The sequence below is a fragment of the Dinoponera quadriceps genome, unplaced genomic scaffold (assembly GCF_001313825.1).
Source record: "Dinoponera quadriceps isolate SergipeBrazil2010 unplaced genomic scaffold, ASM131382v1 scaffold1441, whole genome shotgun sequence".
In the NCBI taxonomy this organism is placed as follows: domain Eukaryota; kingdom Metazoa; phylum Arthropoda; class Insecta; order Hymenoptera; family Formicidae; genus Dinoponera; species Dinoponera quadriceps.
The window spans coordinates 182,307-210,083 of NW_014555884.1; the positions used below are offsets into that span (position 1 = coordinate 182,307).

General features: G+C 40.5%; 1 protein-coding gene and 1 non-coding gene across 4 annotated transcripts; one reads left to right on the forward strand and one right to left on the reverse strand.

Annotated features, from left to right (window-relative positions):
• The first annotated feature begins 292 nt into the window (after positions 1-292).
• LOC106745692 (calcium uptake protein 3, mitochondrial) lies at positions 293-27,658 on the forward strand. 3 transcript variants are annotated; one of them, XM_014621533.1, is made up of 12 exons: positions 293-502; positions 19,123-19,264; positions 19,706-19,816; positions 22,469-22,516; positions 23,425-23,507; positions 23,902-23,964; positions 24,291-24,389; positions 24,977-25,105; positions 25,370-25,593; positions 25,689-25,846; positions 26,119-26,276; positions 26,522-27,658. In XM_014621533.1, exons 1-12 carry the CDS (start codon positions 293-295, stop codon positions 26,588-26,590), a joined length of 1,494 nt encoding a protein of 497 aa, XP_014477019.1. In that variant the 3' UTR covers positions 26,591-27,658. The 3 variants fall into 3 exon arrangements, with proteins under 3 accessions (XP_014477019.1, XP_014477020.1, XP_014477021.1); XM_014621534.1 differs by lacking the exon at positions 23,902-23,964 and having other exon boundaries at positions 294-502; XM_014621535.1 differs by lacking the exons at positions 23,902-23,964; positions 24,291-24,389 and having other exon boundaries at positions 294-502.
• On the reverse strand, positions 10,364-10,436 carry Trnar-ccu. Its single transcript has one exon. It is a non-coding gene; the product is annotated as a tRNA-Arg (tRNA).
• Positions 27,659-27,777: the final 119 nt, after the last annotated feature.

Sequence of the window (27,777 nt, forward strand, 5' to 3'; positions counted from 1 at the left end):
AACCAAAAAAAACAAAAGAAAATCGTTGTAGATATACAGCTTTCCCAAAAGAACATAATATACACGAAACAATACAGTGTTCTGAAAAATTAGAGTCTAAACCGGAAATTCAAAGCCTAAACTGAATATTCGCTCGTAAATTTCTCGAAAAGATCGAATGTTGTCGAAAATGTCGTTTTCGTTGCCGGGCAGGAAAGTTCTTCGCTACGGCACTATACCGACGGGAGATACTGACGTTTGTAGCAGGCACGAGTGTGCACGACGCATGCGTTAGCAACTACGCGTGTCGAAAATGGCGACGATGGTTCGCCCGTTGCGACGCGTGTCGCCGTTCGCACGGCACTTTCGCGACGTCACGCGCACGTACGTCTCATGGCGTGTTGACAACGGCTTGAGGAAGTTCCAGAAGGGTGCCGGACTGTTGGCCACCGTTTCCGTCACGTTCCTCTTGGCGCAGCAGTGTTTACGACCGAAGGTGGTGCACGCCTCGAAACCTCGCAAGGTATGTACAGGCTAACCCAAGATTCACCGTCGTCTCCGGGCGGCGGCGCCAACTTGAATGGAACGTCAATGCGGTCACGTGGGCTACGCGCCGTGCGTAGCACGTGTGTGAATGGGCCATATGTAGTGAAGTTGCACGAGACTGCAATAGGACTCCATTCATTGACCTTTCGAAGCCACTGTGCGCTGTAATGGGTCTACTTTTTCTCCCCTGTTCCGTTTACTTTTCCTTCCGAGCGAAGGATAAGATGACATCTTGTATCAAACAATAATATAGTCTTTCTTCTTAACAATAGTACCGACTCTAGCACTTTGTACGCGATAATATGGTTTTTCTTCTACACGGAGAAAAGATTTCTTTGGATTTAATAAAATTTCTTTAATTGAAACAAATTTGTCTTTTCAAATAGAGCAAGCAAACAAACGTTTGATTCAATAAACAGGATGGTTTGGTTTCTTAAACAATAAATATCTTTATGTCAAATAACACTGCTTTTGTATTTTCATCCAAACGTCACAATGGTTGTCACGAACAATAAATTATTTTTAAAAAATAACATTATATTAGGGAAATATTAAAGAATTTCTTTTTGTTTCAGTGGAACAATATTTAATATACAGGATGTTTCCTAATATGTGAACCCGCTTCAGAAATGAACAGGAAAAGAAAAAGCAATAAAAAAAAGTTCATATAAACATGTATTCTATTTGCTTTATTTCAGAGTTATTAATGATTGAAGATGGCCATGTATAGAAGCTTTTTTAACTAATAACTCAAAGATCTATATTCTCTAAATAATTGTTTTTCTGTCAAACTACATGGTTTACTTTAGTAAAACAACAGCATTTTCAACAAAATTAACGAACTTAAACAAAATAATATTTGATATTAAATCGTGTTGTTTATATTAAACAAGCCCAAGTCGAACAAACTCATGTGTTAAATCCAAAGAAATCTTTTATCTGTGTATATTGCATTTTGTATAGTATAAATTCTACGTTTGATATTTTCGTAAAATAAAGATTAAAAGTACAAAATTTTACATTAAATTGACATAATTTCATATAAAGATTTGTTGATTTTTTTATTTAGGCTCGCATGTAAGCTATACTTCTATCAGCCTCAGCGACTCCGATACCGCTGACGATAGCGAATCCGCAGGCGGATACATAGAGAGCCGAGGCAGAAAAGGATAGCGGAGAAAGTAAAAGAGTAATAAATTGTTCGGCGCGTTTGAAAGGGAGTTTCGAGAGCGTCAGGAATGAAGGCGCCCGATTGATCTCGCTCGATTCCCGATCGTGAGACTGAACGTGAAGATATGTTAAGTTAATAACACGGCCCGGAGGAAGCGGATCGGCTTTTGTGTCAAACGATCTTCCAGTGTATCGGCACCACGCCCTCCGAACGATCACACAGTCGATACGACCATGGCTTAACCAGTCTGGATCTTTCAACGTCTCTATTACGGCCTGAGAATCCCCGAGATTCTCCCGAAAAAGAACAGATTATAGGCGAAGGGAATTATGCCGTAAACTATAAACTTACGTTCAGCCAATTTCTATACGTAATATATTATTAGAAGAATGCAAAATTAATGCAAAATTCATTAATTATACTAAACACTTATAAAAAAATCGTATGAAATTTATATAATTATATTCGTATAAGTGATAAAGACACACGCTAATTTGGAAGTTTTTAATTTTAATTTTAAAAATAATTATTGATTTCAAAAATTAATCGGTATTGTTCAAGTGTAAACTGACGTACCAATTAATGTGTATATTCCATTTGAGTAATATCAGTTAATTTTTCAAAAATATTCGTACATCCAAAAACTCTCTAGGACCCTTCGTTTGTCCCTCGGTTCATCTTTCTCGTCGAAAAATTATTTTCGAAAATATAGAGCGCACTATACGTCCTTTTTAATGTCAGCCGTTTAATCATGGCTTTATATTAAATTATAATTCCGATAATTCTTTGCGACATTTTCCCCAAATACCGCGTTGAGCTTTCGGTTCGGTTTCAAGCGCTACATTGTTTAGTGCTCACTAGTGGGACGTTGACATACGCGTTTCATCGATCATATGACGTTTCCGAGGACGTGGATGCCTTCTAGAGACTGGGTCCGCCTTTAACGAAATGAGAGACAAATGGCCGGCGCTTCGCGTTGTATTTTGAATCCAGACTACGTTTGCCAGCGCAGACACGATGCACCCGGCCCTTTACCATGAGACACCCTAATCTGAGCTGAGTGTGATGTACCTACTAAGCTTCCTTTCCGCACCTAAACGCACGTGTACCCATCAATTATCACGTGAGAACGTCGGGCAGTCGGGCCTTCATGACAGTCGCGCGCGCTTGGATCTCGTGTTATTTATGAGGCAATTGAACGGAATACTCTGATTCATTTCTCGAGTACATCGTTAGTATGCAAATCATGCTTTCGGAAAACGCAGAAAAATATGTTTCTTCAGTTTGTGTTGCGCGCAAAAATATAATTGCGTTGTTTACAAGAAAAAATTTCGACATGAAGTTTAGTTTCACGAAATGACGAAACGTTCGAAGAAAAAAAAAACAATAATCTACGCGACACAGTCTACTATGTTCCCTCATTGCGTTGACTTGTGCGAGAATCTCGAAGATATTCTTTGACCGCGTCGCTGCCAAGAATTCGGCGAGAATAGGGCGTCCGCAAGACTGCCAAAATGTCATACGTGGCATGGCGTACGTCCGCACGCACAATTAATGTGAAATAATATGGAAATACAAATTATTCTTCACGAATAATTATCTCGAGCGTGTAAGGACGTTCGAATGTTTCGAAAATAATTAAGAACGTAATTGCACAATTGTTCGTTACTGTTGACAGCGCGCGAATTATTTCGACGAATGGACAAGCATGCCAATATGTTTCTCACGAGTTAAATCTTTCGTCACAAAGATAAATTCCGATAATCGAATTTTCTTAACAATTATATTTTTCTTTTTTCTTTTTTAAATAAAAAGCCAAGTATACCGATCAAGAATAGATACATCTAAAATAGCTTTGCCGGAAATATAACCGTGTTCAGTTAGCCATAAAAGAGTAAATCTAACATCATTCTTTCAAACAAAAAGCAATATTATAACATTTAATTCTGATTTATCTACTCATAACTCGTTTTTATACCTACAAATTAAATTCGATATTTTCGAATATTTTTAAAAACGAGAGAACTATTCAATATAAAATTCGCAAATAATAAGAATAATAATTTTACTTAAAAAAGCGTTAAAAAAGTATTCCATGGCGCGATTTGATACACATAGCCTAAAGCGAATTGTTCAAATGTTTTTATCGATGAATAATAATCTTGTAGCGAGAACGAGAGAACGCGGGGAGAAATGCATTACCCGATTATGCGTTATTACGAGACGCGGCGCGACGTTATCGCTGTGCATTACGTATGCGGAGGCTTGTTTGACGAGAGGCTTGTGGTAACTAATGGGCCGGATCTTCCTACCACCACCTTCTATCGAGGTGTCCCTATCACAAGCCCTTCTGGACCGAGATTCGTTATGGTGAGACTTCTGCGTGTATGCGAGAAGTAGACGCGGGGGCGAGAAAGAAAGAGAGCAGGACCGAATTCTCGCCCGATCGGAAACACCTTTTTTTCTAACGGAAAAAGTTTACACGTCCCAATATTAGTCTGTAATTGGATCAACCCTTTTTATGATCGATGTGTCCCCTACCGTCTCGTCGGATCGCGCTAATTGGACATTCAAATTATTTATTAGAACGCAAGCGGTATGTATTTTGTTATTTAACGTAAATTCTAATCAGACATACGGAACGTCTCAGAATCATCGTTGCTTTCTCTCTTTGTTGGGTTTTCAGACGATTTTTGTTTAAGAACAAATTAGAAATACTTTAACTTTTAACATCAAGCAACTCTTTAGTAACTACGATCCACGAGTCACGGTCAAATCTGTACGAAATTTATCGAGGAATAAAACACGGGTCGTTAGCTGTATTCGATACGATGATGCCGAGGTGCTGATAATATTTATCCCAGAGGTGTGAATAAATTTTCAAAATATCGCGGCACTCGCAAAATAAACGACTCGCGTATGTATTCCGAGCGATTTATCTTTTCTCGCGTATGCCTCATAAGCATCCATTACGAGGGGACCATTTTACCGAGATCGCCCTGTACAACGTGCGCGCCATTACTCACATCAACATTTATGTACATTTATGTACTCTTAGCTTCCCTCTTCCCTCCTTGTCCTCTCAGAAGTGTGCAGCAACACCGTCTCTCATGCACCCCGAATAATTCGAACGCGCGAGAGAGTGATGGATCGGCCGCGTACACCTTCATAGGTATTATCGTCGATAACCGATAAATCAGATTCAGGTTTCGACGCTACACGATTAAGGGCCCCGAAAAATCGTCAAGTCAAACCTGCGCACGTGTGTGCACGTGTTACGCCCGACATGATGCTATCCGATATTCCTCTCGTCGATCCCGCACGAGGGACGTCGAGAAGGGAGGATAATTAATGTGAAGTAGATCCAGTCGTAACATCGGGCGAGAACGGTTGGCATTTACGAGACAGCGTAATTTTACAAAGGTGTGGAAATTATCCGACACTGAGGCGGATTCTTCTCCTCGATTATTTATCCTCCCGAGTAGAATAATTTTCTACGGGGGAACTTCTTAAAGAAGCGTGAAACGCGTTTATAAGAAAGAGAAACGTGATAATTTATGACGATTTCGAGTCACTAAAAGGAGACAAATAAGAGAGTACAAATCTCTCGGCGTTTTTCCACCTTTCTAAACTTCGTTTAGGTCAGTACGAGTTAGACGCGTAACATATCGAATGTGGATTTTCATTTACATTTCTTCGATTTAATCAATACTCGCCCTGCTAATTCTACTTTCTACACGGTTGTCTATTTTCTGCACGAGTATCGACAATTTTTGCACTTTTGCGACTAGCTGTCGTGGGCGGGCCGGCTAAACATTTCGCTATCGTCCCCGAACGGATACAATACAGTACTAAATGATAATCTGACGATAAGGTACGGGATAAGAATGTCGACTCAGTAAGGGTGTACGTGAATGCGAGCTGATTAGTACGATAGTATCGTTCGCGCAGCCAGACGTAAACGTGGGCGTAAACGTACGTTCGGGCGTTTTTCATGTTTATATCAATTCGCGCACATCGTGTGTCAGACTATCTGCGAGAGAACGTTAATCAAAGATATTTTCAATTGAGACATGTCTACATGCGTGGTTATACGCGAGTATTACAGATATCGCGCTTGTAAGCGTAATTAGAAGAGAAATTATAGTTAAAATAAACTTCTGGAATACTGTATAATAAGTTGACGATACTTTCTTATGTTCCTTTGCTCAAATCGATATCTGTCCTGTCGATTCTGCTTCCTGTATGATTTATTGCAACTTATATGTACGAATATTAGGTATGCAAATATTAATGGAAAGGAATTGAAACGAAAGTAAATGAATATCAACGAATCTACCATCGTACGTTATATTTAATTTAACGGCTCGAATTGTTATCACTCAAGTCCGCTTGGCTATCTAAATTCCAAATTCCGGGTTTCGTCTACAATGTTAGAGTTATGATGAAGAGACAATGGTGCTCGGATCTAAACATCACGTAGAAGCGTAGAAGTCTTTGAACTGCAACGAACTGTACCAGAACGTCTGTCTGTTCTATAATAATAATAGTGCCGACCGAAATTTTGGACGCCTGCCATTGCGAACGTATAAATCTTATTATTCTCGAGACAATTGTGCGAACAGCCGCTAGCTCTTCGGGATCACGAGTCCGACGATGACACTTCCGGACACCTGATCGTTTTCTTCGGCGATCGGTGTGCACTAATTTGGGACCATTCAACAATTACGTCACGCGAAATTCGAGTATTTTCTAACCTCTCCCCCATTCGCCATATTATGTCACGAAGTATTTGGACCCTCTTCCAATATTACGTGACATGTGGAATTCGCTTCCACATTATATTATTAGATTTTGTTACATCTAGCACGAAAATAAATATCGCGTATCAAGAGTTTAATATGGCGTTTTACGGTCTTTATTTCCACTCTCCCCCGCTATCACAACAATTATGCAAGCTAATAAACTTCTCTTTTAATGTGACCTAATTGAATGACCGCTTTCAGTAGTTTTCATTATCGTTATTTTATTTATTTCACTTTTAATACTACGCACATCATAATTTTAGTCATAATCCCGGTGTGGTACAGCATTAAAAAATTTTGTGATAATTTTTACTGCAATATTTTCTCCGTGTACTTTTCAGAAACTTCTAATTTTCAAATAAATGTCTACACACGGACGCGTCTTGGAAATTTTGGAATGAAAAATACACGGAGCTATTTTCAGCTTACTTGAAAGAAATCTCAAAAGTCCAAGCACCTCACACCGGTCTTATGAATTTCTCTTACAGTCACATTGTTATTCATCCTTTTGACAATACCTTACCGCCATAATAAATACGTAAAACTAAGGAGCGAAAGTCCTATTGTCTCCGTCCGGCGGTAGCCTATTTCCCTACGATACAATCGATACCTACCGCATCGGGGAGCGCACACACGAGATCCCTGCCACGAATCGCAGGCTTCGACGCGACCCACGTCCTCGGCCATCATCACAGCGATGAGTTAATGCTAATGGGCGAGCACAGCGATTCGTCTAAATTAATTAACGCTTCCTAAACCACCATGAAATTAGCGTTAGCGCGTGGGACGTGATGCGCTGGGTACCCATTACTCGACTAATGGGCCAATACCGGTGTGGGTGGTGTGCTGTGGGTACACACTATGGGCCACACACACGCACGTACACACGCAAGCATAGCTATCACGCGCGCGGTCTGTATCGCATGTAAGTGGATGCATGCAAAGGTGGAGGCCGGTGCATCGCGTGTTACCGCGCTATGCATCAACGACGAAACAATGCCCGCGTAATTGAATATTTGAGAGGATTATGATTTAAGAACCGCCGTCGGCGTGGGCCGCACCCCGGTTCACCCCTCGCCACCATTCTCATTTTCGGAGTTTACATATGTATACGACGGTTACTAAGCGCGGCGCGTAGCGAGTAATAAATAACGATTTCGAACCGATCGTCGACTACGACGATCGGTCTCGTCTCGTTCGGACCGCGTGATGGGAGGCGGCGGGTTATAAGGTGGTAATCGCGAATTCTGCTGAAATTTCGGGCTTCGGTATTCCCGTTGCACGAATTTCGCCTCAGCGAGCCGTACACGCGCGCGTTTGCGTGGCAATAAATGCATATGCATAACTTCCTCCTTTTGTTAATTTATAGTATTACGTAAGATTCTTAGCGATAATGAGAGGGGAAGATGAATTAAGTCTTCTTCTTGTATTCGCGTTTTGCAAGATCCTCGGTAATTTGTTCGCTGCGACTCGCGGCCGGTCGCTCCGAGCATGGGCGGTTGAGAACGCATCAAAGGTCGAAAACGACGTGGGCGAAACACGGCCGCGAGAAAAGCGCCGAATCGGTTAATAACAGAGCGCCGTGCGCGATAATTTCAGGGTAGTTCGCACGTAACACGCAACCTGGCAACGCTCCCGGATGATGGTAACATTTTTTCGGCGACCGCGAGATACGAGATAACTAAACGCCTAAACCGAACGGTCGGGAGAAATTTACACGTACCTCCGATAATTTCTATTTTTTTTATGTACTTATTGCGAACTCGTGTTAAATAAAAATCTTGTAGCGAATTAAGCTTCAACGGTACTGGTGGATGAAGAAAGTTCGTTTCGACGTTTTATTCCGAGTACAGTCTCGGTATTTCTGCAGAATTTTTATTCTCGATTTAAGGGGCTACCCGAGCGACTCGAGAAGCGCTCAATGTTTGAATTTTTCTGCTCACCACATTACTGACTTCATAAAGATGTCCTTTTGAGAGACGATTCTTCATACTTTTGTTTACATATTATGCGAAGCTCGTTACAAAAAGTTGATATGTAAACGCTGCACGTAGCTCCTTAATCGCCGAAGGGCAATTAATTATCAAATATCAAGAGGACCGTCCGCTCTCTCGCGAGGTCAGGTGTTTGATTGATATGTCAGCACTTTTATCCGAAGGGACGGGGCTTTCCCGAAATCTCGGTGGACATGCATCTCCCCGGAGGGCGAGGAACAGGTTTATTTCGCCGAAGAAATCGACGATGTACGTGCGATCCGCCTCGCATAACCAGACTCGTACGTAGCGTGTACGCAGATACCGATCTGAACCGAATGCACACTAGTACAGCGTCCCTCCCAACGGACGACGACGAGATCCTCTTTCGCGCGACCACAAATCACGTTGCCCACCTTCTCATTGGCATCGTACGGACCCCGGCAATCGTTATCGCGTTCGCACAAGATTCGACCGCACCGTTTATCCTCGCGGCGCTCCTCCGGATCGAGATCCGACGCGTGGACTCTCTCTCTCTCTTTCTTCCTCACGAGAAGGAAAGAAACGATCCGCTATATCGATGTGGATAACGCCGTAACACGATTCCGGAAATAGAGAAAGCGGCACGTGTGCGAGTGTGAGATGAATGAGCGACCGATAATCCTATCGTGTAAAGAACGTCGGCGCCAAACATGGCAAAACTAGGACGTGTTCGCGCGATTTCCAGAAGGATATAATGCGAGCGATAATTTACGCGATGGAAAAGCGACCGCGTGAAAACGCCACGAGGATATGTATTCGGTAACGTGAAACGTAATGTGCATTGCGTCGCATTAATTTCTCATATTTCATTCTCCTTTATACGCAGCGATTGAGAAGAAGCGTGATTTCTATCCGACTTAGAATATAATATAAAATGACTAGAGCTTGCGTTTGAATCGTTCATTCTAACGCTATACACGTGCGCAAAGCAAGATTGCTACACAATATCCTTGAGGTGTAGTCAGTGGATTAAATAGACAAGAATCTTTGATATCTCATTGAAATACTGGAAATATGGGCTATATATTAGAAACCGGAGGTCAAGTATAGGACGCGTGACCTATGACACTCATAAAAAGGAAAGCCCGCCGATCTTCGTGGAATATCCAATAAAGTAGACCACTACATGTTTCGTCGGACATTGAGAGGAGACGGCCGGGGCCGATAATAACCACTACCCTCTTCTGTGAACTGGGAGGACCGATTTTATCGCGGGACCAAAGTCGAGTCCACGAGCAACCCCTCGAAATGTTTTCGTGACCGATTAACCCGAGCCGGGATCTTCTTCTGCCTCGCGTCGGGATCGCTTGGACCACCCAGTCTACGTTTACGCGGCTATCAATCTGATTAGAGTATTTCGGGCAGTACGAAGCAATAAACTGCAACCACGTCGAGCCATTAAATTGACTTCCCTGAACCCTAGCGACAGATATACGGAAGATACGCGGGAATCGATTCACGTCCGTCAAAAAGCTTATCAGATTCCGCTTTCCAACCCTATAAGTTCTCGTACGTTAAATCCTCCCAATCTTCGGAATAATCTCAGCCTCCATCCTCAAACCATCCCTCAATTTCGCTATTCTCGCATATTATTTATTTATTTATATAAAAAAATACCTCAAGAAAGTTTTATAATTACGCACAGGTATATTTGCTTTTCACTTTTTGGATATAGTTCGAAATATTGTGTCTTCGGCGAGAGAGAATCACGGGTTTTCATAAACGCTAATGTTGCTATTGGTTAAAATTGTCAGATACTTTTTAGGAATGCAAAAGCACGAAATATTCGGTTGATAATATCCGAGCGTTCGTGGTTTTAAAAAATATTCGGTAAAAAATAAAGTTTTTACCCCTGGTGGGACTCGAACCCACAATCCCCGGTTTAGGAGACCGATGCCTTATCCATTAGGCCACAGGGGCGCTTGCATCCGAGTATTCATAGTGTAGGACTCACTGTGGCAACGTTTATTAGCTCTCTGATGATAGTGATGATATTTCTAAATATAAGTCATTATCGATAAAAGGCATCAGAGTGATCGTTAATTTAGCCGTTGGACAATTTTGTGCAGCATTACCATATAGAAAGTGCGGATCTTCATTAATATACACGGAATATTGATATTAATACCGATATTATATCCTATATAATGTTTCAAGCTGTAACAGGTTTCACTGCGATTAGAAACGATGTTACATAAAATCGGATTAGAACTAATAGCCATGGTTATCGACAGTTAGTCGCCTCGACGCGTTCTATAACTTCGTGTTTCTACACTCGTTTCTGTGACCGTTTCCGGACTCGCTCCGCATATTTTCGCAAATTGCGATTTGTAATTCTCGCGAAGTCAGTATCCGAAATCCAGAGTCGCGTGTGTTCAAACATATCCGTATATATGCAAATATGCGCGAACGACGCCGCCATTTCGGGGAGCAAAGCTGCTATCAGATTTCAATTTCCTCCGGTAATCTCGGCATCGCTACGGCTCGCCATAAGTACGATGATCCGTAATCATCGTCCGTATTCGCCGCATTATGCAGCCACGAGGCACGTGTGTGCATATGCTGCTGGCGTGGTGACGGCCACGCAAGTGGATATTAGCGCGTTTGGCAGCCACACGCGTAATGCGAATTTTTGGAACCTCAGTCAAAAACGCGTGAACGCATAACGCTTTAATGCGTTTCGGTTAAAATGGAAATAAAAATGCATCTTTGCGGAAATCTAAAATTTAAGTATCAAGTTGTTCCTGATGATGCGAATAAAATTATATGTATTAGATATATTGGAATAAATTATATAAATAGGCTCTTAGGTACATAACTGAAGAAAAAAACAAGGTTTGTAAAAACCGATCGCTGGGCATTATTAGTGCATTATTTATATAGATATTATTTCTTCGATAATATAATTGAGAGGAAGAGAGAAAGAGAGAGAGAGAGAGAGAGAAAGAACAGTATTATCTTTAAGGTAGTTGTATCGTAGAATGTCGAATTTTCAGTAGCGATATTAAGGGACCCTTGTACAAGTTTATTATTTACTGAATAAAATTTAATAAATTTCCTATAACTTTATTTAATTATTTAAATAATAAATATTAATTTTGAGTAAAATTAAACGAAGTGAAATTAATAATTCACACACAAAATATTACAAACACGAAGATATTATTTATTTTTTATTTTTCTTATTGCTTTATTTATACGTCGATTGAGTTAATAGAAATGCATACATAATGGAAAATGATATATAAATAATTAAATATGTTTATATGTACACATATCGCGGATATTACTATAAATTGTAAATTTCCTATAGCTATATTTTTAAAAGAAAATTTCAATCATTCTGAAACTTTTGTATAATGTCTCTATATTAGTCCTTAATTACAATAGTTTTTCATCAAAATTAAAATTTTTCAAAATCCCAAATATGGTTTATAAGAAATTAAAGATAGAAGTTAAGAATAGGACATTAACCTCAAGAAATACACATAAAAAGTGTCATCTCTTCAGTTGCGAATATCTCAGCTGCCGAATGGTTAGTCTACTTATAATTGCGCTAATAATGAAGTCATATTAAAATCTACATATAGTGCAAATTCCAACGAATTCCTAAGACACTCATTTTATACTCATTTTATGCTATACAGCTATCTTAAAATTCACACGAAATGCTCCTCGATGTGAGGCAAACGAGGCAAGATACGTTCCTGCGATAATCTCGACTTTGCACACGCAGGGCGAGAATGCGCTCGAGCGTACAAGGTGTGATCGCATATTTCGTACACACACTTCACGCACGATCACCGATTTGCTAACCCGAATTATCGCCGACGCCCAGATATTAACACTTCCAGCAGCTCGTTATTCAAATTGGATTGTACGAATTCGTATCGCCGTCAGATTATATATGTCGGTAACATCGTAGGATGGCAAGAATAAGAACAAGTATGAAAGCAATTCATTAAAGACATCTCAAATTGATATTAAATGTTGTGTAAACGATACCGACAAACGTATGTAGAATATATAATCGATTCTTTTATTCATAAGTTTTAGTAGATGATGCATGTTATATCCCGCGTCGAAATTTTGGTTCTACATTGATCCTGCAAATTTCATCGAACGTGAAGGACCAATGGAGAATTCGAGATAAAACATTATAGCTATTGCGCTATCTTCGATGCTATAAATGACTACTTATTAAAACAATATTTCTTATATAAAGTAATGTAATAAATATAGGTATATAGATTAACGAATAATCGGAGATTAATGAAGCTATAATTATATTTGTCAAATAATGAAAGACTATAAGTATAAGCCTAAATTTCGACTTTGGTATCTCTTTATTCTCGGTAAGTTCGTCAAATGTCGATTAAAATCGGAAATCCGCCGCATAATAAATGATTGGATTGGATGAATTTAATCGGAAATATGTAATGCGTATCGCTGTCCGCGTTCCTGCATCTTCCTGGCTTCCCGATCCAACATCCTAACTGCTCCGTCATGGCACTGACACTGACGTTCGCGCGGTTCGATCGGAGAAATGCGTATTAATTAACCCGATGCCGATAATAGCTGATGCCCCGATGAAACGGTTTAAAGAACGTAATGGTTTAATTACCCGACGGGAGTGATAACTAACGGCACCGGTACACATACTTCGTGGTATGCGGATCACTCGTTATCTCGGAACGCAATAAAAAACATTCGGAAAATTGTGCAGAGCGTGAGAATGTAAAATTTTTCAAAATCCCATATGGTTTATAAGAAATTATTCGGCCGCTTGGAAGGTCAGAAATATTTTGTGTGTTGATTTTTGTGATCTTCAGCGGCGGGCGACGACCGCTAACGATTGACTAGAGATGACGTAGCTCTTTTTGCTCATCGTACTGCCGCGAATCTCGAAGTTTTCCGTGGCTAAGTGTTATGTCACGTTTCAAGCCGGCGAGTGACATACCACTAGAGAGTACGTGTATCGGTGTGTTAGTTATTATTCCCGTTGGATGATTAGAATTTGATATAGTTGACATTTGATACAGTTAACCGGACTCTCATCGGCATCGCGTTAATTAACATGCGTTTCTCCGATCAAATCGTATCTGCGCGAACGTCAGTGTCAGTGCCACGAGTGAATCGGGACACTAGCACGGAGGACACAGATATTTATCTCGTACATCGAGAAATAATAACCCAAATAACGGTTAAATAACAGTTAATGAATACGAATCTGCAATCCATTGCTTTCAATAAAAACATATAAATAATCTGTAATTATAGAAAATAATTACTTATAGCATCAAAGGAAGACGATAAGCTTGATAGTGTTGTATTAATGCGTAACCAGAATTTCGATTCTACTGTCAAAATACAGGAATCGCCAGCCAACTTTTCCGATCACTTCTCGTGAATTTCAAGTCCAATTTTTCACTCATGGTCACCTCTTCGCACGCGAAAGTTTTTGACGGTTTTTCGAACGTACCGATCAGAATGTCGCTCACGTTATCATAGAAAATCGCCTCACTTTATCCTGCGCATCGTCTACCCGTCGTGTTAAGAACGGGAGAAAAAGCGCGGCGCTTCAAGGTCTACCGCATTTTCTCCTCGCGCTCTGACGCCTCCGTTTAACACCGATCCACAAAAATCGACGGCCGCGGCGTCCGCTCCCGCGAGCCTCGATGGCGATGCCTATCGCCGTCGCCTCACCATCGATTCAAGCCGAGAACGAGGCGAAACAACTTCGAGGAAATGGTTTCTACGCGGCGCGTCGCGTGCTTCTTTATTGAAAACTATCAGTAGCAGGATGGGTGAAAGGGGCGCGAGAAGGGAGATCCGGAAAGTGAGAAACCGGGTGAGAGAAAGGGGAAGAGAGAGAGAGAGAAGAGAGAGGTGCGACGGACGTTTACGTAGATGAAACGGGCCTTAATCACCGTGGTGCCCGCTGGATATCGGCTGCTGCCGAGGTAGGAGAGGTGAGCAAAAAGCGAGAGGGAAAGCAAAGGAGAACACGACGCGGCAAAAGGTCCGAGAGGAGGGCGAAAGGAAAAGAAAGGAAAAAAAGGTAGTCTGGTCTCGCACTTAGCATAATGTTCACCGCGCCTGTCATTACCCTCGACACCGCTAACATGCCAACCCAACACCCTCCGAAGTCCTCTTGCTCGGTAGACACGCGAGGACGTGCCAACAGACGTTAGTTACCTTCGCATCAACGGAGGAGCGGCGACGAGGAGGCATGGACAACGCACTCGTCCAGAATATTGATCGAGCGTGATTTAACTTAAATTAACATTACCGCGTTTTTATTTATTTTTTCCTTTTTTTTTCATCCTCACGTCCTCATCGTTGTGTCTTATTTCCGCGCTAGAAGGACGAGTGGCGGCGACGTCGTCGTCGGGGGAAAACACGTCGACGCGTTCGCGAGATATCCCCGCGGACATCGATCTCGAGGTGTATCGAGAGTTGCGCACTGATTAACCGGCCGATGTAGACGGTATAATTTTCGTGAAATTAATTGTTTTAGAATACACAGGCGGGCAGGTTTAATGGCAGGTTGCGAAATTAGCGGTCGTTTTCCCTCGTCTTATTTAATCTGCCGTGGAAGAATCTATAATTGGAGTTGAACGACACGATTTAGCGGCGTGTATCAGGAGGGGATCCTTCTAAAGCTTACTGCAATCTTCTCTCAATGAGATCCTTTTAAGTCGTAATATTTTCTTCCGAGATGAGCTATGCGATTCGTAGCTCATGGCACTCCCAGGCACTCCTGAGAAATTTATTTTGTTATTCCATTACAATCTGAAGAAAGGCGAACGGTGTTTCTCGAATCCTTTAACGACGAGATTAACCCTAACGGCGCTTGATACCTCGTAAATTTCCCGTCTCGCGTATTAGGCGCACAAAGCAGAGAAAGAATCGATTTATGGTCGCGCCGGAACATAAATTCGTTGCCGCGGAAACATATCTTCGTCGCATGAACCGGCGGTTTTTTCTGCGTCGTCGGTGCTTTCAAATGAATTCCGAGATTCTTCTCCGAATATAAAGGATTATGGAATTTGCGTCACGAGGCCCATTAACTTTCAGAATATTCTTCTATTTTTTTTATCGAGTCATTATATTCTAAGATTATTGTCGATTTATCTGTATTGCTCAACTTCTTCGGGGCGAAGTACAACTCGCGCGAGTTTCACCGACTGTTTTTGTTTGGTCTCGCAGGATAAGCTATCGCGGTCAGTGCGAGGAAGACGCTATTACAAATGCAGACCATTGTAGATGCCTTTTTATCGCGAAAGGACACCTGATCCACGCAAAGGAGTATCTGGTTACGATGGCACTTATGGAAATGCATCGAATAACAAACATGGCTTGTCGGGAAGCGCGATTCCGCGGTGGCTGCAGATATTTATAACTGCCTGAAAAAATCGTTAAAAGAAATCTGAAACCGCGTAATATGTATATTTTTAGAAAATAATAAATCACGTTATCTGATCGTGCACTATTATAAACAAAGTATCGAATTGAAGACGGTCGAAAGAAACATCGAATTCGCTAATAACTTCTCGATAGTTTGTCATTCTCCCTTAACATTTGAACAATAATCATGGGTGTTATGAAACTTAGAATTTATCAGAATAATATAAATATCTTTTCTTCAAATTTTAAATTAAAATTACATTTATCGTTAGTTTTAACTTATCGTTAATCGTTATCGTAATCGTTTTGATAGAGGTGTTATTATGGCCCCCATATACTTAAATTTTGTACAATAACTTGTACAATAATCCTACAATAATAATAGATGATCGTTGGAATTCATCCCCTAATAACAGAGGTATTAACGATGTCCATAACACCTACAAGAGCCATAATATATCATTTCCTCCTCTAGCAATGGGAACTCGATTCTAACTTGATTCCAACATCCAATAGACATTTTTCCGTTAGGAATCTGATTCGCGCGCATGCACCCGCTCAGCCGTATCTGCGGCTCGGAGAAGCCACGGTCGATCTCGGCGCTTGAATTGGCGTTTGCGCAACGGATGGTTATGGAAATACGAATGATAAGGGTGTAACCGCCGTTTAGGAGATCATCTTATACGGAAGCCCGAGTCGCTGCAGCGGCCAACAATGCGCCATTACTCGCGAATAAATAAAAGTCACAATCTCATGCGTGGCGAGGTAGCCACCTCTCGCAAGCGTAACGATAATTTAAGGCGAGGGACGAGATGGCTCGATGGCTCCTTGGCGTATAACGGCGATGTGTTCCCGGTGATTTGATGCTTCCTGGCTGAACGATTCAATCTGGCCGGATGAGGTCGCAAATTCACGTCGTTACGCGAGCCTCGCGAGAGCATATCGTTTGGCGCTTAACTGCGGCTTACGCGGCAATGTGTTGCGCCGACTGCACGTACCTAAGTAAAGGCGAATTTACGCCTTTGGATCTTGATTATCACGAACGTGTGCGGCCCGTAGGTATCGTCGAGGGGCAAACGGTCGTGAAACTCTACAGTCTTACTTCCTCGCGCCTGGATATTAAATTTTCATCCCGGTAGAAATGTAGCATAGCGATATATATATATATATATATAATATGGAGTAATCAATAATACCCAGACCAATGATTACACACATATTTTCTTTTTTCTATAATAAAATTACTTTCCTATGTTACATCCCCGTGAGGATAACATCGAAGAATCCAGAGAATATTATACACTAATTGGAGATCGCACACGGCGCGGTAATTAAATGGAATAGAGTTCACTCAGTCGTGACGAGCCGCGTAAATTCGCCTTAAGCGGGCAGAACTCGCGGCAAGGAAGATTCCTGTGCCGACAAAGTGGGCGTGCGGGCGCCCACGACGACGAGAAGCCAACAAAAAGGCGTCGGGAAGCGGAAATTCGAGAAGCTCCGCCAGCGGCCTATTCTCTCTTTCTCTCTTTCTGCCTCCTCGCTTTCCACCCCTGAGGTATTCTTAATCGTTTATTAAAACAAGAACGAAAGCGCCGAGCGCGAACGGCACCCGTGGAAGCTCACTTGTAATTTAATCTCTCTTTAAATTACAGAGACAGCGAGGATGCGCGCCGGCGACACACCGTTGCGCAGCGCGACACGACTCGAATTGCACCGTTCGATCCGAAGCGATCCGCTTTGTTTTACAGCTCGCAATTTTCATACCCTTTCTTTTCTCAGCCATTATTTTTACACCGACGTCGTCGTCGTTTTGCCCCCGCCTTGTCCTGCAGCGCGTTACGCGCTATCATTAGCTAATTTCCGTTGATTTAGCACCGAACGCGGTTCCTTTAATCTTCAAACAGGATACGAGTCCGAGTACCGTTCGGTATCCTCCGCCGCGAGTACTCAAATAGCGCTAGATATTCGAAGAAATGACCCGCGGACGAATAATTATTGTTTATCGCAAAAATATGTCGCCGGGTGTCGAAGCAGAAAGATCGAGGGCGATTACGGAGACTTAAGGGCGTTCGGGGAGTGATAAGCGTGCGGTAGATCTCGTTGGAATTAAATTAAGCGGAAAGCGCGTACTGCTGGATCACTGTTGCACTGGTTGAATGTAAATCGCTATCGATCGATTACCATTGGCTCGATCGTTCTCGTAATGTGCTGCAACGTGCTTCAGAGCTGGGGAACAGCCTACGCAAAGTCGGGACGCGGCACGCACCGCTTATCCCGTCGCGACATTCGTGATTAGATAATCTCTTTAGCACTTGAAATTATAACTCTACGGTAAATTCGATCGGATTGAAAGTATCACGAGAGTTCGCAAAGACGAACCGTGAAGAAAAACGATACATCGATCAGTAAACTTCTTCAGACAATGATACAATAATTACACGCGCTACTTCGAACTATCAAAAGAAAAAAAAGAACACAAATATTGAACAGTAGGCGAAATATACAGAGTGTTCCAGAATAACAGGAACGAATTTTGTGAGGGCGTATAAGACTTTTTTATTCACCTCAATCCGTTCCACGCCTTCACGAAGTTTGTCTCTATTGGTCTAGGACACCCTGTGGAGACCGATCTCTCTCTCTCTCTCTCTATTAATCCTAATTTAGATCATATATGATAAATTTCTATAGAACAGCTCATTCAACAGACGCGTTAGACCGAAGAACCTCGTGAAACTTAATGCGAGGGAAGTTGCATGACTACCACTGCTGTAACAAGTAACTGTAATGTCGGTCCGCTCGTCGAAATAAAGAGAGATCGCGGCGTGATACGAGTATAAACCGCGAATAATGTCAGCGTAGATTTATAGGTTCGAGTTTTTCATCCTCTAATACGCGGCGCGTGCACCGTACGCGTGCGTCCACGAGAAATTCGCGTGCGCGCTATCACGCTCGTTGACGTGTTGATTGATAGAGGGCATAAAGCATCAGTGTTCCTTTTTCGATGCCTTATCGGGGAAGTTATGTAACGAGACTCTCGGACCATAAGATGTGCGAAAGTGTAATAATTTACACACAAGTACCTCGCCGTGATTCCGCAGAGACGGTTTCCGCACTTGCGTATTTCAAATATTTTATTATCTGTATTATCATCGATAATGTTGAGACTTTCTATTAAAAGCACCGTTCGTTTTTACAGAGGGAGGATGATTTGCATAAAGCGGTGAAGCTGACGACAAGGGAGAGGAGGTTCATAAAGTTTGCATCAGTGGCTTACGATGGCCAGCTCTACATGACCCCGCAGGACTTTCTCGACAGCGTTATTGATTCCGAACCACGGCGTACGTAACGTATTTAATTGGCACGCATTTCATTTTTCTCAACGAAAGTTCTTTAAATAGTCAAACGAAATTAATTTGTTTCATCGTAACAAATTTCAAATTTATATTGTTTGATTAAAAATTCTTAACATTAGCGCCGGCATTTGCTTTATTTTATCGGAATTATATAAAGTGGACATTTCCTTTATATTTCTTCAAACACACAGCAAAAATTGTTAATTTAATATGTATTTCTGTACTTTTTAACATATTCTCCTTGTCGAAGTAATATAAAAATTTCAGTAGACCGTTTTTAACACAAAACTTTTTACTGAATATGTTTCTGTTGCTCCTCTAATGCATATTTCGGTCAAAATAAATTGACAATAGAAATGCATCACGATCACTACATTTCAATGAAGAAATCTCGTGACAGAATGCAAACATTTTTAATATTTTCAGCGAGACTCAAGAGGCGCGTGCTGTCCGATCTGGAGCTTGAAGTGATGCGGAATTCTAATCCTTCGCTACGCCATGGGAGCACGCACATGTTCCGAAATTTACGAGATAAAGGCAAGCAAACTCACGTATATTCACATAAAAAATGAACAATTTTTCTTTCATCTCATTTCTCGTGTATCATAAAAGAGCTTCGTCAATCTACCAATGTTTCCATCGCGAAATAGATTTTATATAACCCTCCGTTAATCGCAATATTTAATAGATACATGTTCAAAGTATATGTTACAACATATCGCCGTTGCTGCACGGCCTCAAAGTCGAACTCGTCCTTGTCCATATTTTTTTCTTTGTTCTTTTGTCCTTATCAACCAAGTGCCAGTGAAAGAACAATTGTTGCAAGAAGCGAGAAATAACGGAAAAATTCATGTAACTGTGAAATACATTGGGAGCATTCGCAAGTGAAAAATATCGCGACTAACGGAAGGTTAAATTAAACATCTAACCAGCAATCGTGGTTTCAAATACACATTCGTGCATTCTGAGCGCCGAAGTCTCGGTGCTCGGAAATAAAGATAAACGAAGCGGACGGTATCTCGCGTCACCGCCGCGTTAGAGGGACACAACTCTTTGTGTACGCGCTCAACTCTCGCGGAGCGACGTTACTCGCGGGATAAGACCACCGCGACGTTGGCCACGACAAAATTCACAACTGTCAGGTGCGATAAATCTGAGCGGCCAGTTAAGCGACGCCGTTCGCACCTCGATGCTTTCTACCGAAATATGCGATTCGACGGGAAAAATCCGGCGAGACGCGCGCCGACGACGACAGCGCGACTATCGATCTGCGATCGAGCCGCGCAACCTGTACTTACGGCGCATACTTATTCGACACAAGTTCCCGCCACCCACGCGCAACGCTCGCCGCGACAGGATCGTATCATTAGTTTAATGGTGGCTGCACTTCGGCGCGTTCCTTCCTGGCTTTTTACGCGTGCACCGCACGTTTGTCGCGCTAATGGAAATGCAAATAATCAGCGCACACGGGAAGGGGGAGCGCCGCGATGAGAGGGGAGCGAGAAGGGACCGGCCAGTTTCACACCTCCTTTTAATAATAACGAGTTTCTCGTCTCTGTCGCGGAAGCTTTCTCCTTCCTTTTCGCGTACGTGCGAGTCGGACGTACGCTCACTCCACGATAGCGGATAAACGAGTCCGGGAGCCGCTTTTAAGGATACTTTCGGCACACGGAGGGCCGTTACAATTAACGACTATGGGAGATTGCGAGAGATATCGGCGGCGAGCTAAAACGGCGTCTCGTCGTCGTGTTAACGATACATCGGAACGCCCGTTAGTCATTCGGGTGGTCGCGGTCGTAACGTTTAGACGCAATACTTCCTTATTGTGCCGACAACACGTGCTACTTTCTGCGATAGTTACTTGCTTCTCCCTCTCCACGCAAGTCCGCTCGGGATAGACGTCGGCGAGATATCGAGCCTTACTTTTACGCACCAATGCCGTAAATCACAGCTTCCTAAACGTTTCGAGTTAAACGGACAACCGATCTCTCCGCGTGGATTACGCGAGATATTATTTCTGTCGACACGCACTGCGCGTTAGAGCTCACATTACCATTAGATAATTTTTAAAACCTCTACTCGCAAGCTGCACAACGAATAATTCGATAATTTGATTATGTCAATTAAATTGTATATTTTAATGAAAAAACTCGTGCACAATACTGTACTACAAGTCGCATTAAATTACATATTTAAGCGCTTGTAATAATATTTTTTGCTTCGTTATACATTCAGGAGTCAGCAATGAATTTATGATAACAAAGTTAAACGGTGATGAGATTGATGGAAGTACCACGCACGCGCGTATAAAATATATCGTGACTAGATCGACTTTGTCGGCTGCTTTCATTACTCTCCTTTAGCCCTTGGCTTTCTCTTCGCTCTCGGAGATGTGAGGGAATTTTATAGGATGACTACGATTTGTAAAGTAGTCCTTTTGTTGCGTACGAGTTAAAACTGCCGCCGCAAGGGAATATGTTTAAGATCAGGATTTAGGTGCGTCCGCGGGTCTTGCTTTTGCCATTAAATTCTAAGTTATTGATCCTTCCCGAAGGCGATGGCATTCTCAAAAAATACCTGAAACCACGTGAGGCGTGTCTAACGTGTGTCCGAAGCTATTCCGAGACATCGTAAACATCCGTTTAATGCATGCCTGTATAGATCGCGTTATGCTTAAATGCGGATTAACGGGGAAATTAAGAGTGAATTCACTCCGAATCACGAAAATTTACGAGACATAAAAACAAAGTATCGCGTGATGTATAACGATCTGCTCGAATTTCTATATCCGTATCTAAATCGAATTTCTATATCTTATCACCGTCTTATTGTCTTATTAAGAAAAGTATTTTGTCGTCAAATCAAATGTGGGAGCAAACATGAAACTTGAATTTAATTTTGACCCGATGTAAAATATATGCTACTTGAAGGAGGAGAGATTTGCATAATACCATATTTTGCAGTTTTGGCAGTCGCGTAAAATATAAAACTGGACATGATAATGCATGTCCACTTAAACTCAATTGGCGAATTAAAAAAAATAAAATAAAAATAAAGCTGATATATAGATTTCGACTTGCCATTCATAATTTGTTAATCTGGAAATTATTTCTATGCGATTAATTTTTTTTCTAATAGAAATATATTATTTTTCTAGAATCTATTAAGCCATGTTTTTTTCTATTCCAGGAATAATTTCCTACACGGAGTACTTGTTTTTACTGTCTACCCTAACAAGTAAGTTTCTCGCCGGTATCTTTGAATATATTTATCGGGCAAATTGCGACATAAATGCAAAAAACGCCTAAATGAAGCGCAACGATCGCTCTGTTACGGTACAAACTATACGTTATCGGTGAAAAATCAGGCAATAAGATGCTATGTTCGTCTTGTTCACGTAAAAGCAATGGCTGTTATCCGCTTGCTCGGGAAGCTGTAATACGCACAGAGCGTCCAATTTATTTGATGTGCCCGGTGCAAATTATTATGTGACAATTTTAATGGCGCACGGAACGTACGCATTAAATGTATCGCATTTTTACGTAAATGCGTCCGCGTACAACATTATTCAGGATTCACGTCAAGTCTACAGGGTGTTCTCGGGCGTTCTCTCACGTTTTCTTTCGCCACGAAAAGTCCAATGCAATATCCATATCTGGTATATTTTTTCTTACTTCATAATATTTAATTACATATCTTTACGATTAATCCCTTTTCATGTCAAAGTTATATTAAAATGAAGTTCATTTGTAAACGAAGAAGATGCACTAAAAAACCTATTTTACCCATATCCAAAATTAAAGTTAAATTTCATTGGAGTCAACTAAATGGGTTTTTCAGTGTGATTCTGTTAACTGTACGTATCGCAAAATTTCAATCAGGTATAAGATTTTTAATCTATTCCGTATTGATATCTTTTACATCATTGTTGAGAAACAACTACTTCATATTTTAATCTAAGAATCTATAGAGAAAACTCGATGCAATATCTGAAACATCCTGTACGCACGTGCTCATATTTCGTATACGAAAGCAGAGTTAAAGTTTGAACGTATGGATTACCCGTGGCAAAAATGCTTCATTAATGTTGAACATCTAAATGTAATGCCGCTATAAATTCACGGCAATAATCGATTCTGTTGCAGAGCCGAAAACTGGTTTCCAAATCGCCTTCAATATGTTCGACACCGACGGGAACGAGCGAGTCGACAAAACCGAGTTTCTTGTGGTAAGGTCTTCGCGAGATGTGTGCGCGCACGCGCGTGTTTTCGCGTCTGCAGTGATTGCAAGTGCATGTAGAATTATAGTCGTTAATGTAAAACTATAGTAGTAAAAATTGGTTAGTTACCTTTCTTCTATTTTTTGCATTAGGAGAGAGGGCGATATTAGAGAATTCTTGCTCTTAGACGGACAATTAATCATCTAATTAATACTTTCCGATAACACAAAACGCAAGACGAGATGTTACTGTAATGGAACGTCCCTCAATAAGTTCTAGCTTCTAACATGAACCAGTTGGAGCACTCGTGGATCTACTAGCGAGGATGAATTCTGACTACACTCTCTGAAAAACCTTTACACTAACTAGCCGTAGCATGAAATAGTCTTTATCGTTCTCGCAGATTCGTCGATTACTCGGCGGCAGCCTGAAGGAACGGGATCTCGACGAACCGACGAAACGTGCAGTGAGTTTTCAGAAAATCTATCATCTGTCAGGGTGATGTCGAAAATTAATCGGCTGATCAAATGTCTAAAAAATCGACAGTCGGTCGTTAAGTCGTTTTCGGCTAAATGAGATCGACTAACGACTGTATAATCTCTGTTATTGTATTCAACCACATATGAGCTACTCTGAATTATTTTCAAGAGCGAAGATATTTCTTATTATAATGGCGTGTCTAACATTTTTATTTGTCTAATTTTACAATTTTATTATGGTTATGGTAAACATTGATTTCCACGTGACACTAATTCTTTTCTATTCTTTTTTTTTTTTTTTTCGAAAAATTAGTTACGTTCCATAATTGCTCCGAGCGAAGACGTTCTAGACAAGCCGAAACTTCACGAAGGTCGTCCAATTAAAACAGACGAAATCATCTCTAATTCTTACGTAAGTCTACACACATACGGATTGTCGTAAATAAATATATCTTTTGTCTAATATGCAACAGGCCTCTTGTAAGATACGGAAAATTATTAACACTCGTAAAAACAGGATTAAAAACGGAAGCTGACGTGGTACTATAGGACTAACGGCGGGAATATTTATGCAGCATCACAACTGCTTACTAATCTACTCGACGAACAATTGCATTAATGTTATAATCCACACTGCCAGCAATATATTTTCTATGTGGATATGCACACTATGTGTATCAATAAGAATTAAGTGTCGACAGTCTTTGATCACCGTCTGTCTCAAACTAGCCTATATCGACGCTCGCACGCAATTAACATGCAACTTGCCGGCTCGGCCGAAAACTGTCTACGCCCTAACTTACTGATAATCGCTGCACTAACACTATTTGCCACTTATTTCAGATACATTAACGCTGGGCGCTGAATCATTGCCGTCACCTTACCTTTATATAGCGTGTAACTTCAACACATGTGTCCGTTCGTAAAAGATTTATTGGAGCAACACCGTCGATCTGTCGTGATAACAGTCGTTCTCTCACGTGTTCATCTTTAATACAGATGGAGAAAGTGTTTAGTCACGCATGGAGAGGCCGTCATGGATGTGAGACTAAAGAAGAATTGGAACAACTGCAGGAGCGTCAGAGAACACCAGAAGAAATTCAGGGCCAATTCATCGACGATGATCAGGTACGACACTACTTTAATGATATTGTTTTATCTGAAGAAACAAGTGATACCAGCAAGTTGTAGGATAAACGTAAAATAGTGACAAAATTGTATAAATTGAGATGCGACAAACATGACCAGGATTAGAAGTTTCTCGAATGAAGATTTCGTTCAATACAAATATGACGAATAAATATAAGGGTGAAATATGGAGCGATCTTCCAACGAAAAAGTAAAACGTTAAACGTTACGTTTAATTAACATTTTATCATATATATGATGCAGGGCTTGCAACGACGTCATGCTGTGGACACAAGCTTGATGATACATTTCTTCGGTAAAGACGGTACTAACGAATTGAAATATGAAGATTTCAAACGCTTCATGGAGAACTTACAGCACGAAGTATTGGAGTTAGAATTTCACGAATTCAGTAAAGGACACGACACGATCAACGAATTGGATTTCGCTAAAATTTTACTGAGATACACGTACCTCGAACCTGACGAGTAAGTCGAGTAGCTGAATACTATTCATAACGTACGCCTAATTAGAAATTATATCGAATAATTAATAACTAATGAAATTATGTACGTGTACACAGGTATGATAAATACTTAGACAGGATGATGGACCGAGCGGAATTGAATATTGGTATCACATTCGAGGAATTCCGTCGCTTCTATCAATTTCTGAATAATTTGGATGATTTCTCTATAGCGATGCGAATGTATACATTGGCCGACCATCCCATATCCAAAGGTAAAAATTAATTTCAAATCTTTAATCAAATCTAATTTAAATATACTCCACATAATTTTCAGGCATATTCTCCGTAAATTTAAATTCTTGACAGCATATAAAATATACGAGTGTATATAATTTGCAATCTTTTTAAGCTGGAGAATATTTAACGTAACATTAAATTACTCACGTGAATAAATTTCCTTTATCCTTTATCATTGAAATAAAATTTTTTTTAATACATTTTCTTATATAATAGATCTTGTTCATTAAATATTTTCTATTTCCAGATGAGTTTCAACGAGCTGTGAAAATATGTACGGGAATGGTGCTCTCGACACATATAATTGATACGGTTTTTGCACTGTTCGATGAAGATGGGGATGGCCAACTCTCTTACAAGGAATTCATTGCAATCATGAAGGATAGATTGCATAGAGGCTTCAAGGTACGGCACACTATAGATTCATATGGAAGTCTTTTGGAAAAAAAATTTATGCGAAATGTAACAGCGCCTACGAACCACTCGCTGTACGACTGAAAATGGAACTGTACGAATAGTTGCCGTCTTTCAGGCTTACTACACTAGATGCCACATTATTCTCGATTAATTTGCAAATTACGCTAAATTTGCAATTACGCTAAAAATGTTATAGTAACTATTGTCCAATTAAAAAATTTTATTCTTTTTAGTCTCAACAACGCAATGAAGGTTGGGAAGCATTTAAATTCTGCGTGAAACAAGAGATGAAGGCACCTTGAAGGAACAATTACCACGTGACAAAACACAAAAATGTAGAAGATATTCGACGTACTTAATAAGTACTTACATAGATCCTACAACTCCAACAATTGTGATAACATCGATGATCGCTCAACCATATTATAGTTTTCTGTTTTTGAACTTGTATTTATTTATTCTAACGTGTTAAGGCATGTGCGAGTACTTTTCATCTAATATATATAATCAAATATATAAAGATAAAGCATACAATGCAATTCATGCAAACAATCACATTGTACGTGAAGCTGTTAATAAGCCAGTGATTGCAAAGCGAAAGCACATTTGCATTCTAATACAAACTAGAAGATATATCTTAGATAGAAATTATCTTCTGTTATTTTTTCAATGCTACAAGGTTTGAACGTTAAATAATTTATTATTCTCACATGGTTATTCATGAGTTACTTGTACAGAGCTTGTTTTGATTAAATATTTTTCCTTTGATTATTCGTCTCGCACAACAAACTATTTACCGTACAGAATAATTCGAAATTCGCATATTTTTATTATTTTTTAAATATTAGATTTAAGGTTACACAAAGATCATTATCTTGTCTGTTTTGAGATCTTTTGAGGCTTATTGTATAAAAAAGATATTACCATTTTGAAAAAACTTATAAGTGGAATGAAAAAGTGAATTTTTGCTATGTTATTTTTCTCTCAAATATTAGAACAATAATTATTTGTAGATTGGTTTCTAATATTTATTATTGAGGTAAAAATTCCTGTAATACTCTACGTAAATATTGTTGCCAAAGTTAAATTATCTTAGAGTTATATAAGCTATCATAAATTATAATACGAAAGTAAAACTAAAATAAACTAAGAAAAGAACTTACTGTAAAAAATTAATGTAATTAGCTTTGAAAACCGGCGGAATATTTCACGAAAGATGTCACTAACGACAATTCTGTTATTTGCATTCTGATAAGTGTTTTTTTTTCGTCAAATTCACAGGGTCCACGAACTACGAGATCGTATGAACAAACTCAAGGTATTCGTATATAGATGTAATTATATCGTCAAGATAAAACTGGTTGACATCGCGTCGTGTTCTTACTTTGAAGTCACGAAATACAGCCCGTCCCACGCACGGCGACCTAAACCTACGTTTGTACTGCCGGCTGCACGTCGTAATTGTGCGTTATCAGTCATCGCACCGATT